The sequence below is a fragment of the Peromyscus eremicus genome, chromosome 6, assembly GCF_949786415.1.
Source record: "Peromyscus eremicus chromosome 6, PerEre_H2_v1, whole genome shotgun sequence".
Taxonomy (NCBI): domain Eukaryota; kingdom Metazoa; phylum Chordata; class Mammalia; order Rodentia; family Cricetidae; genus Peromyscus; species Peromyscus eremicus.
In genome coordinates, this window is record NC_081421.1 from 130295930 (window position 1) to 130316549 (window position 20620).

General features: G+C 38.5%; 1 protein-coding gene across 2 annotated transcripts; it reads left to right on the forward strand.

Annotated features, from left to right (window-relative positions):
• Positions 1-361: 361 nt before the first annotated feature.
• On the forward strand, positions 362-20319 carry Rpe65 (retinoid isomerohydrolase RPE65). 2 transcript variants are annotated; one of them, XM_059265058.1, is made up of 14 exons: positions 362-372; positions 1378-1460; positions 3440-3590; positions 6759-6866; positions 6958-7099; positions 8582-8729; positions 10127-10208; positions 10412-10544; positions 10642-10781; positions 11536-11665; positions 17927-18041; positions 18134-18228; positions 18332-18443; positions 20168-20319. In XM_059265058.1, exons 1-14 carry the CDS (start codon positions 362-364, stop codon positions 20317-20319), a joined length of 1602 nt encoding a protein of 533 aa, XP_059121041.1. The 2 variants fall into 2 exon arrangements, with proteins under 2 accessions (XP_059121041.1, XP_059121043.1); XM_059265060.1 differs by lacking the exon at positions 6759-6866.
• The last annotated feature ends 301 nt before the right edge of the window (positions 20320-20620 follow it).

Sequence of the window (20620 nt, forward strand, 5' to 3'; positions counted from 1 at the left end):
AGAGTTAGTGGACAGAGGTAGACACCACAAAAGTGTGGTGACTGAAGTCAGCTCAGGACTGTCATGTCGTTCCCACACAGCTCCTTTCTATCCAACCCAATTCTCATTGTCCTTGGGAAGGATCCAGGTCTGTGGAAAACAGCCAAAACACTGTTATGGAAACACCAAGTCCAAATAAAGTGCAAGCATCTAAAGTGCTGAAAGCCACTTCTGTTACCCTGTATCAGCTGAGGGGTGGAGAGGATTCCCAGAGCTACTGGCACTTCCGGGGATTAGATGGAATACAAAAAAGCCCTGGCTAAGGATTTGTTTCCTTGTCCTAAAGCTGGTGCCAGAGCTCTCTAGTCTTCACTGAGAGAAAATGTCTATCCAGTAAGTATCTCTGAGAGAGCTTGTATTGTGCCTTTGTGGTAGTAAAAATGGAGTATTTCAGGTTGTTTTAGAGAGATAGTATTGGGTGGTGGCTTGCTTAAGAAGGCCTTTGGGCCTAGCTGGAGACACTTTTTCCTGCAGCGAACTGAATATACAAAGTTCACATTCAGATGGTGGTGAGATCTGTACAAATTGCAATGGGCCTGGAAGGCAGTTGCGAACACAGAGATAAGCTTTGTGTCTTGTCTGGTCATTTTATTCCTGCGTGTCTTTGGCAAATTACATATGCTTTTAAGTTTAAATTACTTAATTCTTAAAGATTTTTACAACTTCAGAAGTAATATTATAATACTACTTACCCTACTGTAGTGTTGAGAGATTTAAATGCTCAAGTACAATATGAAGTTCTTTTTGTAAAATTTTTAATGATAAGTGATTGATAAAAAGTAGTTATAATTAGGAGGTCTAGTCAGGACTGCACTTTAAGAAGTTATAAAACAGAAGCAAAGATAAGACATAAGAAATAGGCCCACACAAAACAGTACAGGACCTGAATCTTTTGATCTACTTTTTGAAAGTATATAGCTCTTGAGAATTGGTAGAGACATGAGAACTAATAAAGGGTGGTGCACTTGACCCTCAATGAGTCCATGAAAAGGTCAGAGATGCCTCAGTTGTGTGTCTCTAAATTCTTGAGAAGAACCTTGTGGGTGTCACAATTCAGGAAGAGAAGTGAGCACAGCAAGACTAGTTGATATGTCTTCAGGAGCATGAAAAACTGCAGAAAGTAGGATTAGAACCATATGGCCACAGTTATCAAGGAGAGATATTCTCCTTGACATGAAAGGAAGGGCCTGAGGAGCATCTCATAAAATCCTAAGTAGACTGGGCTGCATCCAAACTGGAAAGTGTCCTTAAAGCACCATTCTCCAAGAGCACTACCTCTGACCCCTGGGACTCTTTGAGAATAAACCTAGGCTTCTTTCTATTACCCCCACATTTCAGAATTGAACATCCTGCTGGTGGCTACAAGAAGCTATTTGAAACTGTGGAGGAACTGTCCTCACCACTAACAGCTCATGTCACAGGTTAGTTTCACCGATCTTTGCTTGCTTGTTGTGTTTTCTAAACTGGAGTCTTGCTGTATAGCCTAGGTTAGTGTAAAACATGACACCCTCTTGCTTTAGCCTCTGAGTACTGGGTTCAGGCCACCACAGTTTAACTCTTCTGAAATCTTTCTATTTTGTCAAGATCATTTTTCTCAGGTTTCATATTCATTCAGGTCTCTCAGTGCTGGTTGTTTCCACAATACAGGAAAGGGAATATGGAGCTCATTTGTTTTGTCTTTCTCTAAAATGTTTTACTAAGTAAAAGTAAATCAAATAAACCTGAATACAACTCTAGTATAACTAGTGAGTTCTTACTAGCCCAAGACTTGTTAATTCATTGGAAAAAAATTAGACATGAGGCAGGTAAGACAGTTCATCAGGTAAAGTTAAAGGTCCTTGCCACTAAACTAGATAAACCTGAGTTTGACTCCAAACCCACATGTAGAAAGCCAACTCCAAGTTGCCTTCTGACCTCCAAATACTTGCTTTGGCACATGCCCATACACATATACACAGAGTGAATAATTTTAAAAAAAAATGGAGGGATCTGAACCTGGAAGAAAAATGAAGAGTAAAATGGAAAAACAAATTTAAGACATTCAGGGCTTTGAGGATAGCTTCTGATGTTGTTTTTGAACTTCAGGTTTTAATAATAAGAATTCATCTTCTCTCATTTACCTCCACTATACTTCTGCAGTGTAGATAGATGTTATTTAACTGAAATTCCTTGAGAATAAAGACTATACCTTTGTCATCTTCAATCTGACAGTCTCTTGTTCAATGCTCACCATATAGAAAATGTCTTATAAGTGTCTGTCCAACAAAGGTCTTAAATGAGAGTCTAGTGACAAGTGTCTGATAGTTTTTGCATTGAAAGGAAGTGGTGTCATGCCTATTACATCAGAAGCACTTGCAGGTGGCAGTGTTGCTACAACCCTATTGTTTCACCATCTGAGGTTCCTATCAGTAGCTTAATTATTTTTACCTCAATTCCTTCACTTTCTAAAGACCAACATTTATTTTGTGGGGATATTGTGAAGACTAAGAGGTAATTTAAGTAGAATTACTAACCCAGTATTAGACACCAAGTAAGCAATAGACAGCAGTCACTGCTACTATCGTCAACTCTGTCTGAAGACCCCTTGTGACTCAGCGAGGCCTTGCTGGTTATAACAGGATGCTATGGGAAATGCCAGTGCTTGGGCAAATCTTTTCCCTGATTCCTGCTCTATAAAAGAGAAGTCAGTGCTCCTCAGCTGGATGGTTGTGCCAACAATCTAGCTCTGGTATCAAAATGTGCATGCTTTCAGTTTTTAGTCCTGTAGGCTATTGACCTTGATTTGTAGTCTTCAATCTTACTTGTTTGAAAACAAAGACCTGGTAAGAAATGAGCAAACATGTTGTACTTTTTCTAGTGATAAGAGGACTGACCAAGCCTCACTGTGGAAGATGGAAATCCCCAGGATTGTTCCTCATCTGAGTTCAGACCCTAACACCTAGCCTTGTACCTTTTCTGCCACAGACGATGAATTTCATCAAGGGTGCTGATTCACACCCCAAGAGAAATGGGAGTTTTAGATTTTAAAAACGCAGCATTCCTATTGCTTCATTTAAAAAGTTTTTCTACATAGGTACAGTGGTGCACACCTTTAATCTCAGCTCTCAAGACATAGAGGCAGATGAATCTGAGTTTTAGGCCAGCTTGGTCTATAAACTGTGTACAGGCCATCAAAGGTGCCGCAGTAGAATCCTGTCTCAAAATTTAAAAAAAAAATTTCTGTCACCATATCAACATTCCTAGTTATAATATTTTGATCCTTACTCCCTCTACTTTTCAGTCCACCAAATTGCATAAGAAAGCCTGATGTTCCATCCAAAGGTAAGCTGAGAAATGACAAATGGACAGGCACCTGGGGAATCTAGTAAGTGTTACCACTTGCTATCTCACTTTGCTGCAGGTAGAATTCCCCTCTGGCTTGCTGGCAGTCTCCTTCGATGTGGGCCAGGGCTCTTTGAAGTTGGATCTGAGCCCTTCTATCACCTGTTTGATGGACAAGCTCTTTTGCACAAGTTTGACTTTAAGGAGGGCCAAGTCACATACCATAGGAGGTAAGTCAGCACTGTTTCATGGCTGTCCTCACAGAGTGGAGCCTATCTCAGTGGAGCCTTTCCCCTTGTGTGAACTGTCATCTTCCTGAACACAGAGCAGACCTCCAAACTCATTTCTTTCTTCTTTCCTCATGGTCTATGGACATCTGTATATCTGCAAGGTCCATGTATATGCTAAAACAAGATAGGCTCAAGAGCTCAGAGCCAAACATGGCTGTTTTCAAATCCTGAATCCACCAGGCACTGCTTGTCTTCACTGATGACTTCTGGCAAGAAATTGGCTTTTAATTCTTTTATTTGTCATCTATAAAATGAAAGAAATAGTAGAATCTACTCATAAATGAGTAGCAAGAATGCAGTAGAAGCAAAAGCTGCTGTTACTGTTGTAATTATTAGACTACTGTTTATCTTGGTTCATATTTTTTTTATCATCAGAAAGATCTGAGAAAGTGGCCTGTGAGATGGTTCAGTAGATAAGCCTTACATGCCACTAAGTCTGACCACCTGAGCTTAGTTCCCACATAGTAGAAGAAAACTGACTCCAGCAAGTTGTCTCTGAACTCTGTATGCATTCAGTGGCACATGCATATGTTCCAGTGTACATGTACATACACATACACACACACACACACACACACACACACACACACACACACACACACACACACACCAGTGTTTAAAATTTTTTAAGAACCGAGAAAGAGAAAGGGTGCCACAAAGGAGGAAGGGACCAAATATGTCACAGAAATAGACAGAGACAGAGAAGAGACATGGGAGGGGTAGAGAGAGGAGCAACACAGAGAAAGACAGAGACAGAAAATTTTTTTAACAAGAGTTATTGGCTAAAGGGCTAGAGCAATGGCTCAGCAGCTACTCTAGCAGAGGACCCAGAATTCCATTCTCACACCATGGCAGCTGCAGCTCACACTGTCTGCAACCCCAGACCAAGGAGATCTGATGCCCCTGTCTGGCCTCTGTGGGTAACAGGCACACATGTAGTACACAGACATACATGCAGGCCAAATATAATACACGTAATTGTAGCTGGAGTTTTCTCCAGTCCTGCCCAGTACCACAGAGCTCACAACCACTTATAAAATAATCACTCAGAAACTTATATTAATTAAACTGCTGGGCCATTAGCTCAGGCTTACCACTGACTAGTTCTTACACTTAACTCAGCCCATTTCTGTTAACCTATATGTTGCCACTTGTTCCGTGGTTTTACCTGTTGCCTTTACATGTTGCTCCCTGGATGGCAGGCTGACGTCTCCCATACTCCATCTTCCTGTTCCCCCAATTCTTCTCCTCTCTGCTAGTCCCGCCTATACTTCCTGCCTGGCTTCTGGCCAATCAGTGTTTATTTATCAATCAATCACAGCAACATATTTTTACAGCATACAAGACATCCCACAGCACATAATAATAATAGAAATAATAATTTTAATAATAATAACAATAGTTATTGATAAAGCCATCATTTCAAAAAGCCCCCACACCAACACAGTAAATACCCTGATTCCTATTTGAATGTTTCAGCCTGCTAGTGGTATGGTCACCATGAATTTCAAGCATTTTGAAGAGACATCAAAGGAAGAGTAAGGGGAAACTGGAAATAGGATTTGAACAGTGACAAAAAAGAAGCAGGGCCTGCCAAGAATAAATTTTTCTAGCAAAGCAATTTTGAAGTTTAGGCAAAGCTTTTGTGTACCTTCTCGTGTATACATTCATATATACTCCTCATCATAAACACACAAAATCAGAACTTACTTTACCCTTATGTGACAAACCTTAGGCAGCATTTGCCAGGTAGTCTGGGAAATGGCTCAGCCAATCAGCTTGTGGAAGAGATAAAATTAAATAATTACTAAGTTTTAAAATATACAATAAATTATAAAATTAAAGAGAAACACAAGGTCAGAGGGATAATGAAAGGAACATAACCCAGCACATTGTGTCCTATAATGTGATGAGTAACATGTGTGAAGTACCCATGTGTCCTAATTTGTTTTCTATTTCTGTAATAAAAAACATGGCCAAGCCAGGCGGTGGTGGCGCACGCCTTTAATCCCAGCACTCGGGAGGCAGAGCCAGGCGGATTTCTGTGAGTTCGAGGCCAGCCTGGTCTCCAAAGCGAGTTCCAGGAAAGGCGCAAAGCTACACAGAGAAACCCTGTCTTGAAAAACCAAAAAAAAAAAAAAAAAAAAAAAAAACATGGCCAAAAGCAACTTGAGAAGGAAAGGATTTATTTCATCTTACACTTTACAGTTTGTCAGGATGTGAAGCCAAGTCAGGAATGATTGAGGAAATGGAGCAGAGACCATGGAAGAATACTGCCTATTGGTTTGCATCTCTCTCTCTCTCTCTCTCTCTCTCTCTCTCTCTCTCTCTCTCTCTCCTTCCTTGTCTTTTCCCTCTCTCTCTTTTCCTTTTCCTCCTCTTTGCCCCTCTCTGCTTTCTTTCTAAAAAAGTTTTTGGAAATTTTATTTCATGTTTATGTTTGCCTGCTTGTATATCTATGTACTACATTCATGCATTGTGTGCAGAAGCCAGAAGAGGGTGTCAGATCCTCTGGAATTACAGTTGTGAGCCACCACATGGGTCCTGGGAATTGAATCCAAGTCCTCTGGAAGAGCGACCAATGATCTTAATGGCTGAACCATCATTCCAGCCTTCAGCCTGCTTTCTATTACCACTTATTCATTGTGGGCTGGATTCTCCCACATCAATCATTAATAAAAAAAAAATTAATGTCCCATGTATTTCTATAGGCAATCTGGAGGGTTGGAGGAAGATGGAGGCATCTTCTCAATTAAAGTTCACTTTTTCCCGAAAACTCTAGTTTATGTCAAGTTGATGAAAACTACCCACCACATTGTGGGGTTCTGGTATGATATGACACATTCACTTTTTCTAACTCTGGCCATGGTTGTAATCACATATATCAGCCACTTAACTTTTGGCACCTCAGTTTCCCTATCAATCACAGTTAGGTTTAGAGGACTCAATTTAAATAAACTCATTCCTTTTTTGGTTATCCCAATAAAAGGAGCTGATGGTTCTCCTTATTCTTTTTGAGTTCATGTTTTCAATTTGATGAAAACACATTGAGTATTTTCACGTGTCCTGTATGAATGTATCCTTTCCTTGTTTCTCAATGTCCTTCAGATTCATCCGTACTGATGCTTATGTTCGGGCAATGACTGAGAAGAGGATTGTCATAACAGAATTTGGCACCTGTGCTTTCCCAGACCCCTGCAAGAATATATTTTCCAGGTTAATAAAACCAAATTGCATTTTATATCAGCCCTTTTTTATTCATGTAACTTAAAAGTTATTGAACTGGAAAAATCATTTACTTCTGTAGGTTTTTTTCTTACTTTCGAGGAGTGGAGGTTACTGACAATGCCCTTGTAAATATCTACCCAGTGGGAGAAGATTACTATGCCTGTACAGAGACCAACTTTATTACAAAAATTAACCCAGAGACCCTGGAGACAATTAAGCAGGTAGGAGGCTGTACTCAAGGAATATTGCCCAAGCACATAAAATTGGGAACGGGGAATTAAAACATTAGGATAAATTCAACAGAAAGAACATGAGGCAGATTAAGTTTCAACTTCTTGCTGGTCACCAACTGCTAGACATATAACATATGGATGGTAAAATTTACTTCTTAATTATGGCATTTTAAATACTTACATAGAAGCGAGGAAACCACTTAAAACAGCTAACATTCGTTCAGTTGTAACACAAATATTTTCTGAGACTTTTCCATGTATCAAAAACTTTTGTAAGATACAAGGAATATATCAATGAGTAACACAGCACTGTCTCTGACCTATAAGATATAAATACCAGTGTTCAAAATTATACCTTTTAATATTGAAAACCTGCCATTGATGGTTCTAGGCAACTGTGTTGTACCAGTTTGTCCTTTGTAGACACTTTTTATTAGAAATAAAGATGTATTTTAAATGGAATAGTATTAACCAAAATATTAGAAAATGACACACTTTGCTGAGAACTTATGCAGTCTTCATGACTATATCTTAAAATAGACACACAGTCTCAACCAATACGTGTTAACATATTTTGCAAGGTATTGTGCTTGTCTTTAGCAAGCTTAACCTCTAGATGGGGAAATCAAAGAGGCACCCAATAGAAGGATTCATAATGTGGTGAATCTTTTAAGAAAATGTAAACCTAAGGAAAGCAGATACAGAAATATGTCTCAAGGTTCATGTTTAGGGTGGAGAAAGGGATCAAAGTTTGAACTCATATACTTTCTGAATACATATAGCTTCAGTAAATTTGGTCAAAAAAACATTCTAGAATAAGGGGTTGTGTTATCAAAGATACAGAGATGGAGAAATAAGGGATATGTTTGCAGAGACTGTGAATAATCTTTTTAACCTAGACCTGTCACAGTTCTCTGTGGAAGCTTTGGGCAGAAGATGGCCCTTCACTGTAGGGCTGTCCCATACACTGTAGAGGCTTGATGGTCCTGACCTTGTCTACTAAATACCAGAAATGTCTTTGATCACTTTGTAATTCAAAAATGGCTCAGATATTTCAGGTATGGAGCAATATTTAAACTGAGAACTAGTCATCTTGAAGTGTAAGTAGTTTCAAAACGAGCCGTGGCACACTGTTGGGTAAATCTGAAAGGTTAAATAATAGGCTAGAAATTTGAAATAAACTGTTTTCCAGATGGAAAGTTATTGAAAGTCTTTGCTTAAAGAAATTATATAAGCAGTTATACTTTAAAATGTTTACTTGGAAATGGGAGTACAAAGGAGATCAGTCATGGAATTCAGGACTATAAATAACATTAATGTAATTTTTTTTCAAAGAGATAGAAGAAAGGAGTTTGGATATCCTGCCATTAGTTTACTGACAACCTCAACATCAATACTATACCCAGTGCCCTGCTCATAGTGTACAACTGAAGCTGACAGGACCCCCAAGACTTATTTCTCATTCCACAGGTTGATCTTTGCAACTATGTCTCAGTCAATGGTGCCACTGCTCATCCACATATTGAAAGTGATGGAACTGTTTACAATATTGGCAACTGCTTTGGGAAAAATTTTTCAGTTGCCTACAACATTGTTAAGATCCCTCCACTACAAGCAAGTGAGTCACTCAAAAATACTGGAAATATAGGGTACAGACTATAGTATCAGGATTATTATTGGGCTTGATAAGACTTGATCTCATTCCTATCCTTCTAGATGACTAAGGTCCAGAAGCAGGACAATAGACAATGATGGCTTTAAAATCCAGAAAACAAGGAACTAAGTTCTATTCTACAATATTTCAAGATCTAGTGCATATGTGTATTTAAATGTCATTTGAATTTATATTTATGAAACATTTATTGAGCACTTATTCATATACCAAGCAAAATATTGAGTTCCTCTTTGGGTAGACTGAGAAATTTTGGGAGTGAGTTCATTGCCATGATTTAAGAAGTCATTTGTATTATTTTCTCATGCATGAACTTTAGTATGCATAATACTTATTGGACAGAACTGTTGCTATCGCTCATCCATACTACGGTTTTAAGGAATTTTGCAATACTATGAGGGGGTTTTGCCCACACTAAAATACTGATTTACTTCTCTGGACTTAAACCTGACTTCCACTTGTTCTAAGATGTGACGCCATAGTACTCTTCCTTATGCATATTTTAAAAATTTGCTGCTGTTAGGATTTTCCTAGGTTAGGGTATCTTCACAGTGAAGAGAAGTCAGCAGAATATGGACAGATCTGAGAAACAAGATGGGCCTCTTAAAGAAGAGCAACTTGGTGCTTCCAGGGTCGGGGAAGCTCCCCCTCCTTGGAAGAGACAGAAACTGTTTTGGACTGTAAATGATAGGCCAAAGGAAAAGAGCCTATTGAAGGGAGGATACCTGGGCTAGGACCAATCAGAAAAGAGAGGGAAGCCTGAGGGAAGGAGACCCCCAAGAGCTTATAAAAAGTGAACTTCTCCTGTGCCCTCAATAGGAGCAATTTTGTCTTTTAAAATTAAGTTTGGGGTATTTGTTCTTTAATTCGATCTGTGGCTGGTGTATCTTTGTTTTCTTGTCAATCTGTAACTTACTTCCATCCCATCAGATGCCCTCAGGGCTGTACCTGTGACTTTCTGTCCAGGGCCCTCAGCTGCACTCTCTTGTCCTCTGCTGCAGTTTTTTATCTGACAGTATGTCGATGGCTCCTTGCTCTCCAACTGTCACTTCACTTTCTTGAGTGAATCTTCTTTGTAAGATGTACAAATTTTTTTCTTTACCCCAAAAGGAACTTAGTGAGACCTTTAGGTAACCACCCCTTACTCAAAACCCCCTTAACAACGTTAAGATTCCACTAAGATAGCCCAGTGACTGAGGAGATGAAAACAAGCTCTGAAAAAAGATCCACATCTGAAAATGTACTTTTGCTTGTATAAGCTGTTTTAAATATGATGATGATGATGAAGAAGAGGAAGAAGATGATGATGATGATCAAAAGCCTTTAAAACCACTTTATTTCAGACAAGGAAGACCCAATAAACAAGTCAGAGATTGTTGTACAGTTCCCCTGCAGTGATCGGTTCAAGCCATCTTATGTACACAGGTAATTCAAAGAATGGCTCAAATTTAAATTTATCCTTTGTCTACATGATCAGGACAGTTTCTTGTAGAAAACTTAAGTTTAAAGCTAATTATTTCATATAAGTATTGTAGGTCTGAGTAACTAAATATACCTTGTATAGACCTATTTCTTTGTAACCGAGAACTGGCCCTCTCATTTACAAGCCCATTTGTGTTTCTGAACAGTTTTGGTCTAACTCCAAACTATATTGTTTTTGTGGAGACTCCAGTCAAAATTAATCTTTTCAAGTTCCTTTCTTCGTGGAGTCTTTGGGGAGCGAACTACATGGATTGTTTTGAGTCCAATGAAAGCATGGGGGTATGTCTGATTCATTTATTCATTTGTTAAGTTGTGATACCGAGGGAAACATTTTATTTTTTTATAAATTTATCAAAATATTTTCCTACTTTTCCAGGTTTGGCTTCATGTTGCTGACAAAAAAAGAAGAAAATACTTCAATAATAAATACAGGACCTCTCCTTTCAATCTCTTTCATCATATCAATACTTACGAAGACAATGGGTTTCTGATTGTGGATCTTTGTTGCTGGAAAGGGTAAGAAAATATGTTGGATAAATGCCCTATGTCCAGTTTCTTCTGGAAACAAAATGCTTTAATAGAGGTGCAAGCCCTTGTTGTTTAATGTGAAAGGGGGTAAAGGGGAGTGGTATGAAATAGTAAAGAGTGTAACTGATAATGATCAGAATTTAGAAAATCAGAAATAGACTGAACATCAGAACTATACTAAATAGTAAAAACCAACTGGATCTGAACCAGACCTGAAAATAGAAGGTTCTGTGACTTGGAAAGTATCTTTAAACTGCACAAGCTCTATAAGATGCCTTGAACCCTCCCTCCGTCATTCTGAATAAGAGAAGCAGACATGCTATTCTCAGGCTAGAGAATAAATTAAAAATGCATTGATTCCTAAAGACACAGAGTGGAGACAATGAAGCAAAACAACAATTATATAGGCTGCTCTTACTGCAACATATCCATGAGGCAGACCTCTTAATTTTCCCCTCAGTGAATAGGAGAAGGAAGTGGTTCTGAAACTCTTTTTATCTATAGCAGTCTGGGTTGTGGCCTAAATAACAACCAGACATATGTGCTTTCAAAGTCATGAATTACCTCTAAAATTGTAATTGGCTAGATGTGGTGGTGCATGCCTTAAATCCCAGCATTTAGGAGGAAGAGACAGGAAGATCTTAAGTTCAAGGCCAGCCTGTGTTACATTGGACCCTGCTTCAAAACAGAACAAGACAAATTATTTGTAATTGTGTTCATGCTTGATTTCTTGTTTTCACAGGTTTGAATTTGTTTATAATTACTTATATTTAGCCAATTTGCGTGAGAACTGGGAAGAAGTGAAAAGAAATGCCATGAAGGCTCCTCAGCCTGAAGTGAGGAGATATGTACTTCCTTTGACAATTAACAAGGTAACTTCCTTTACAAGGATTTCACATATAAAGTGTGTTTCATCTCTTTTGGAAACTGTTATGTTTATACATATAAACTTGAAATTTCAGAACTGAGAGAAGCTTTAAAAATACTAACTAAATCTCTCATTATACAAATGAGGGAACTGAAGCTGAAAAAAATGCTGTGATTTAGAAAAGACGATTTCCATAGAACACAGATGAGATATAATTTTCTTGATTCTAAATCTGTGACTTTTTCAGTCACAAAATCCCCTTGAAAGCATATTTCAATGACTATAGTTCCAGTGATTCCTAGAATCCTTTGTCAGTTTTATAAATATTCTAATTAATTTTAAATTATGGAGAATGAAAGATCAGAAAGCATTCTTGTAAGGACTCAGTTCATTGACAAAGGAAATTTGGTTTTCTATAAATCTGAAGATGCCCATTAGACAACAAAAATAATAATGATGTTAGATAGTTATGAAGGAATTCAGAATATTCCTCTAGAGTTTTGGTAACTGAAATAAATGCAGTAGACACACTGGCAAGAGAATAGCATTCAAATTTATTAACATATATATAAGAACCCTTAAAAAATCATGAAACTCAAAGTTGAGTCTTAAATATTCTCCTGATAAGGTAAAAGAAAGTAGGGATCTGTGAACATTATAAAGGAGGAGTGATTTTCAGAAAAAAATTAATAATGTGGAGAGTAGATGGCATCTGAAACAAAGGTCTTCTGGGCTCCAGGCATGTCTTCCTCTGTGATGTGAAAACTTTGTCTTTCCTTTGGAAATGAAAAGTTTGAAGGCAACTATGAGACTCTGCTTAAGTAGACAAGGTGACTTGGAGGGAAGCTCACTCTGAACCTGCTATTACCCGTCTATGAAATACAGTAGGAATCAGTGGGTCTATACTACCATTAAGAAAGTACACTTTTAAAGGGACTTTGTGACTGAAAGAATGACAGATCTAGAATAGAAAACATAGTTCTTATGAATGTTTGGAGGATTGGCTTTCTGGAACCCACACAACCATCTCTTTACTTCTACACTTTGGACTCTTTCTTCAGTGTTTCAGAATAATATCAGAAACATCCAGAATTTTTAGTGAACTAGAAATACCAGTCAAAATCAAGAAATATATATATATATACATGTGTGTATATATATATATATATATATATATATATATATATATATATATATATATCTTATGTAAACACATGAACATATAACATACTTTTTCTATCCATGTGCTCCTGCTTGGACAAAAGGAATTGAGGCAGATACACTAAGATAAAGACTTAAATGAGAGGCAAAGGAAAGCAAACCCTGCTAGAAGGTGATCATCTTGCCTTTAAGCATATCTTAACATGCTTAATAAAAGTAAGCTGATAAAGAATGATAGTTGGGTGAAATTGGGCTCTGTAGATAGGAAAAAGAACTTTTGCAAAGGCAAAGAGTCTTACAAAAAAACAAGCAAACAGGACTTAATATAGATGTATAACAGAGTCCCTGGGATGCTTCATTATGAGCAGAGAAGAGGCTGGTGCTGTGGGATGGTCTTTTTGTATGCTGTGAATATCCGTTACTGCCACTGGTAAATAAAGAAGCTGCTCTGGCCTATGGTAAGACAGGTTATAACCAGGTAGGAAATCCAAGGAAAGGTACAGGAAGGAAGGAAGGCATAGTCAGGGGAGATGCTAAGTACTGAGGGTGGGGGGACAAGATGTAATGGAACACAGGTAAAGCCACGAGACACGTGGCAATACAGAGATTAATAGAAATGAATTGATTTAAGATAAAAGAGCTAGTTAGCAGTAAGCCTGAGCCATAAATCAAACAGTTTGTAATTAATATTAAGCTTCTGACTGGTTATTTGGGTACCAGCGGGCAGGGAGAAAAGCTCCAGTTACAAGCTGGAAAGATGGATTGGAGTGAGACTGTACAGGGGCTTTATCAGACTCTGGGTAGCATGTAATTGGTAAGGGCTCACTTAGGGAGTTCAATGGTGTGAGATGTGTATATGACATGGGTCCCTCTGGCAATGGCATGGAGAACAGATTGGGCAGTAGACAGTCTGAAGCTATAATCCCTTTTAGAATATGAATGCTCTTCTGCAATGTCAATGCTCTTTCAATTCCATTCATTCCATGCTCTAGCTGTACCTTTTATATTTTAATATTACCTGCCCTGATACCTATCACTTCTACTATAAATTTCCTTCCATTGAACATATCACTTACTATCCTTTATTACCCTGAAAATTTCACTTTCCCCTTTCAATCGATTTATCTTTCATGGTCAATGATTATGAACATCCTTGTAGATTATCATTTATTTAACCTCTTTATCAAAAATCATACTGTAGTTCAATTAGATTATCTATCCTCTCTGTATTTGTACCTCTGAGTCTAAATTTAAGTGCTGCAAACACACAATCATGTTAATTGGTTCAACTTTAAATGTCTGACCACAAATCTTACTGCTTCATTTCCTAACTTCACATATGGTTTTACTTTGCTAGTTAAATATTCCACCTCATCTCCTCACTTTTATACCTCCTACCCCACTTTCAAGTGGAATATTGATGGTGCTTTTTCTTTATCTGAAACAAATTAACCAGAAAAGAATCACAGATTCCTGCTGCCTCATATACTACCCACCAGCACCATACCTATATCCTGAATATCTTCCTAAACAGAAATAATCTTTCTATCCTTGCAGTAGATACATCACTCCAGCAATTCTCCTCCTCCCTCTCTCCCTCTCAGATTATCCTTCACTGATATTCTTAATGAACCATAATTAATACACATAATATCCTCACCAAGTCCTCTCAACACATTTTACCTCAACAAGTTACCACTATACCTTCCTTTCGCTGGAAGGCCCTATAACTCAGTCTTTGGCTCCCATACTATCTTTTTGTGTCCTCACTGCTTTGACATATTATTTTAATTTTAAAGTAGCCTGCATAACATCTCTCCCTGTTTCTGAATCTCAAGATTCAAGATAACCACCACCTCTACTTTTCCATTTAATATTCAGCAACAAAACCTGAATTTCTTATCTGCCCCTACCAAAAAGTGCACCAACCTATAACAATTTCACACATTCTGAGACAATACCAACCTTTAATTGTTCAGATTAGATACCAAGGTGCTGAGCTCAATGCCTCTCTCACTTTCAAACACCATTCACCAGGAAACTGTCAACTCCATATACCCTGTCTCACTGACTCCAGTGTTATCAGTCTAGCTAGAATCATTTTCTCAAGATTGGACTACTATAAAACAAACTGGTTTTGCTGAGTCCAATCTTTCACTATTACCCACATTTACAAAACAAGTACCCGACTCTACACTCAGCATAGTAACCAGAGGGATTTCTTTAAGAATAAATCACAGTGTGTTCCTTGTCTACTCAAAACTCTCTGTAGCTTCCCCTCATTTATCCACAGTGAAAGCCCAGGTCCTCACTATAACCCATGTGCCTTACACAATCTAAACCCACTAGCTCCCCACAAAGCTCTCTTAATTACCACCATGCTGATCTCTGGTGCTTCTGGAACATACTCAGCATCATTCTTCTCCAAGATTTGGGCAGTTTTTGTTTTCTTTGGAAGATTTATTTTTGTTTTGTTTTGTTTCTTTTTCTTCCTGCCTGAATGCATTGCAGGTTTCCTCGTCTAAGAGTTTTGTATCAAATGCCACTTTTACAAAGAGGCCTACTAAGATCACGTGTTAAAATTTCAACCCACAAATTCCCTCACACATTGGATTTCTCTTCTATTTTTTGTTCCTAAACTCACGCTATACTGTATACCTTATTAAGTGTATTTGTTAATCTCCAAATAGAACACAAGCTTCACTGCTCCTGGGAAATTCCCCTCAATACCTAGAAGAGTGTAAAATACATCCAAGAGTGTTTCCTACTGTCTTCATGCAATCATTTAAAGAGCTGTGTACATATGTTTGAATATCATTATATGCACATGTGAAGAGATAAATGTCTTTTTAAAAATCAGGCCTAGTAGTTTTTCTATTTGACAATATAACTACATGTCATTTGCATGTGTCCTAGCTAGAAGATAATAATTACCTTTATCCTCAAGAAGTTGACATCTTGGTTGTTCTTCGGAAACTATATATTTTTTTAATCTACTTTTTCACAGCAGTCCTTCCTCAAAACCCTTAATTTTCTCTGAGGACAGCTTCATCTCACTGATGAACAAATTGAGTCCCTAAGATCCTATGTGACTTCTCCATGGGTCTGGGATCCTAAGTCAGCTTCTGGCCAAGCAAGTGGTTTAAAATTGGGATGGAGGCACACCCTAGCTCTGTGCTCTTGCCATAGGGCTTCATCTGAGGCTCAATTTCCTCATATGTAAAATGGGGGAAAGATAGGACTGCTATGAGGACTAAATGTATATGGTCCATGCCAAATGCATTGCACAGTGTCTGGCATCTAAATAAAAACTGCTGATACTGTTCATTAACATTGTCATGGTGATGTATCACTGTTCTGTATTCAGATCAGTGGTAAAAGAAGATGTGAGAGACTATTTGGCTGATTTTCTAGCTCCTTTGACAGTGTATGTTGGATGTCATTATGATAGTTCTATGTATGGTGTCATCACTTTTCTATTGCCTTTCCTTCATGTTCTCAGTCCCATTTTCCTTTTCACTCAGTTTGGCTTTACCATTGTATGTGTATATCTTTTTAGCCATTTCTGAGCTGACCTTTCCTCAATTGCTCTCTTCCTTACTCATCTCCTGAATGGAGCCATGTCACCTTTCCTAAACTTCCGAGCCTTCAGAAACTTTGAATGGGTAGAAGCAGGAAGACATCTCAATGCTTCCAGACTGTGACTCCAGCCCCACAGTCTGGCTTTCTCTGGTTTAGTTTCCAGTCTTACCAGGGTTTCAAAACTTCTGCTTCTCACTGTCACAGGTACAATCTTCTAGCCATACCTGCTTATTCACAATTTCCTAGCATGCTAACTAGGTCTATATCACCCTTACTCCCTGGACAGTCCTTGTTTCTTCCTGAGTTTTAAAATCATGTTCTTGTTTTAATCTGAAGTCAAATTTCAACTTCAGGTTGTTCTTAGGCCTTGTCTTTTTGACTCCTTAAAACAGACAGAAAGTTTCTTCCGCCCACTTGACATGGACACACTAACTGCCTTATGTTCTGAGCCCACTGTAATACTCTGTCCTTCCTACCCACAAGCAAGTGCTACCTATGTTCTCCTTTGTCCTAGAGCATTACAAAAGTCCTGGATTGTAATGCTTTCATGTGTTTTCTCAAATTCTACATTCACATGCCACGTGGCCATTTCAGCCCTTCTTATAGCTGTCTCCCCAACACCTAATATAATCCATGTTCTACAGAAGATGCTCAATAAGTGCTCATGAAGTAATCACATGACCAAGATGTTTTCAGTCATGCTAATTGTATTTGTAATAGAGAATTTATAGACATTTGAAGAATCCCTAAATATCCTTTGCCCTCCTGGCACCTAGCATGGTACCTAGCACACAGTGTGGGAGCCCACAAAGGTTTTCTAGTGAGTTCTTAGCTTGCTTTATGCAGCAGGGCTGCATTTGAGGATGGCTTGACCACGTGCATAGTTACTAGGTGTTTAGGATGGTCTTCACTTGGCTCTGCTGGGAGGAGGTCTTTTGCTCCACCCCTTGGCATTCCTTTAAAAGCCTTTTAGAAGAGGCAGAAGGGGCTGGTGGGTTTTGACCCAGGCCCTCCCGAGGCTATCCTGTGTTTCTGTCTGTCCCTCTCTTCTATATTTCTATCTCTTATACCTCACTCCTCAAGAGTCCATGGGGTAAATAAATGTGGGAGCTGGCCCTCCACACACAAGTAAGTAAATTGTTAAGAAACAGATTTGCCTGTTTGATTGGCTACATAGAAGAATGGAGTTTTAGGAAAGGACAGTGTCACATGCCACCTTTTCTGAATCTAAGACCATTATCCAGGATTTTAAGCTAATCAATATGGCTATCACGTTCAAGTAGAGGCAGACATTTAACCCTAAACAACATGTTTCCAGTGGGTTACTTATAGCCTACCAATATGGCACCTGAGAGATTTTCAAATCTGATACAGTAGCCAGGCTCCTAGACTGCTTTTTGTTTTGTTATTACTCCCCGCATGATGACCTCTGAAAGAGGAGGAAAAATTTAAGAAGTCTGCATTTACAGATGCTTGGAGTTTCTTCCCTGCTCACTGAAGTCTCTGTTATCTTCTTCCTAAGGCTGACACAGGCAGGAATTTAGTCACACTTGCCCACACAACTGCCACAGCAATTCTGTGCAGTGATGAGACCATCTGGCTGGAACCTGAGGTTCTCTTTTCAGGGCCCCGTCAAGGTAAGATAATATAGAGAAAACATCACTGAGAAGGGAACAGATGTTCCACTTAAAGAGACTGAGTTTTCCTATGTCTGTGTTCCGTTTTGAAGCCTTTGAATTTCCTCAAATCAACTATCAGAAATATGGAGGAAAACCTTATACCTATGCGTATGGACTTGGGTTGAATCATTTTGTCCCAGACAAGGTAATGAAACACCTTACTAACACCCAATAGAACTTTGAGTCATGTGCTAGTCAAGTAAAGCAACTCATTAATTAACCAATTGCTTTTTCTTGGGCACAAGCAGCTCTGTAAGCTGAATGTCAAAACTAAAGAAATCTGGATGTGGCAAGAGCCAGATTCTTACCCATCTGAACCCATCTTTGTTTCTCATCCAGAAGCCCTGGAAGAGGATGATGGTAATGAAATTAATTCATGTGTCTGAACTTCTCTTTGTGCTGAAACTCGTGTGTTTTTTATTAGGAAAGGGTTTAGGCTGATTATTTGCTATTTTTCAAAAGTGATTCTTAAACTGTGAATGGTACAGCACTCAAGAATTGAATTCCTTTGAAAGTGACTTTCATTTGTGGTCAGGTCTTGTTGATTGCTAATATTAAAAAACAAACAAACAAACAAACAAACAACAACAACAACAGCAAAACACCTTCTGTGTCATAGTGGAGCTCTGAATGGAAGGGATGAGAAAAGGGTGTGACTGCAAGAATTATAGGTATTTGCTTTTCCTGACCAAAATATATTTCTAAAAAAGCAGATAGAGTTCTAATAAGAGAAATAGAATATTCTAGCAGATCAATGAATGTGCAGCTCTGGAACTCTAGTGTTTGTTTGTTTCTTTGTTTTAATAAGTCGGGGCTAAGAAAGAATTCAGAGCCTCCACATATAATTGAAAAACTGCATTGCATAGCATCAGTCTCAATTAAGCATTAATGATAGGGAGTGTAGAAAGCTGGATCAGTGTTTAAGAGCACTGCTCTTGTTGAAGACTGGGTTCAATTCCCAGTGCCCACATTATAGATCGCAACCAGCTATAACTCGGGTGATCCAGCACCCTCTACTGGCCTCTATGAGTACCAGACATACAGGTCTACAGACATTCATGCAGGCAAAACACTCATACACATAAAAATAACAAAATGACTTTTAAAAATCAATGCAAGGAAGGATAGGGAAATATTATAGTCTGAATGATTAATTTATTAAAATATGGGAAACTGTAGAAGAATGAAATAAATAATTATGGGGCCATTTTCTGACATATAGTTTTTACATTCATACCACTCATTCAATGTGGAGGCCCACAAAGGTTTCCTAGTGAGATCTGAGCTTGCTTTACCTAGCAGCACTGTATTAGAGGATTACTTGACCATGTGCGTGGTTACCAGTGATTGGAAAGGGTCTGCACTTGGCTGTGCTGGGGGGAGGTCTTTTGCTCCACCCCTTGGCATTCCTATAAATAGCCCTTTAGAAGAGACAGAAGGGGCTGTTGGATAGGGATCCAGTCTCTCACAAGGCTATCCTATGTTTGTGTTTCTCTCCCCTCTATCCTTCTATCTGAATCTCTTATCCCTCTCTCCTCAAGAGTACCCTGGGGTAAAATGTGGGAGCCAGTCTCCCAGCTGGCCTCCCACAATTCAAAAGTGTAAAAGGTATGTTTTCATTTTGTCTGAAAGAAGTAAACTTACATATAGGTCTTGAAAAATATAATTATAACAGACTCTTCTGCTTTAAAAGTTTTGAAGTATACATTTTTACTTCATCATAACTTTTTTCTAGTAAATAGAACAAAGACTGTAGTCTTATACTACAGATAAGAACACAAATCCACTAATTTAGTCAACATTGATGAGTTCGTACTTTGGTCATTGTACTAAGATACTGTGGTTACAGCTGTAAGAGACTAAGACAAGGTCAGCCCCTTCCTGGGGTGGTGCTAGCCAGGAAGAAAGAGTTTAGAGCACTCCTTCAAGTGGTCATACAGACAGGTAATTGACGAGCCAAAACAAGCTAAGTCACATGGTTTTCTATATTTGTTAATGTAATACCACCTTACTATCTATATAATCTCAATGCCAAATAATCTTAAGACCTGATTTCAAAATTTCAAAACTGCCTTAATTAACAGGTGTGGTTCTGAGCGTGGTGGTGAGCCCCGGAGCTGGACAAAAGCCTGCATACCTCCTGATTCTGAATGCCAAAGACTTGAGTGAAGTTGCCAGGGCTGAAGTGGAGACTAATATCCCTGTTACCTTCCATGGACTATTCAAAAGATCATGAAAATATTCCAGATCAGCAAAAAATGGCTCCATGGGTAAAGTTACTTGTTGCCAGGCCTGGAAACCTGAGTTCAATCTCTGGGATCCACATAGTGAAAGGACAGAACTTACTGGAATTTTTACTTTAACCTGTACGCACACACACCATGGCACCTACATGTCCATGTGTAATAAACAAAAGTAATTTTTAATTAAAAATTAAATAAAATCATCAACATGTTTCTAGCAAGACAGTTTCTAATTACAAAACCAAGAATGCCAACTAGCTCCCAATCTACAATCAAATTCTGCCTGTTTTAGCT

Excerpts from the sequence above, each read along its gene's own strand:
- Rpe65 (XM_059265058.1), top strand. Across the intron at positions 6,867-6,957 it reads TGCAAGAATATATTTTCCAG|GTTTTTTTCTTACTTTCGAG; the intron begins GTTAATAAAACC and ends TTACTTCTGTAG. Across the intron at positions 8,730-10,126 it reads GATCCCTCCACTACAAGCAA|ACAAGGAAGACCCAATAAAC; the intron begins GTGAGTCACTCA and ends ACTTTATTTCAG.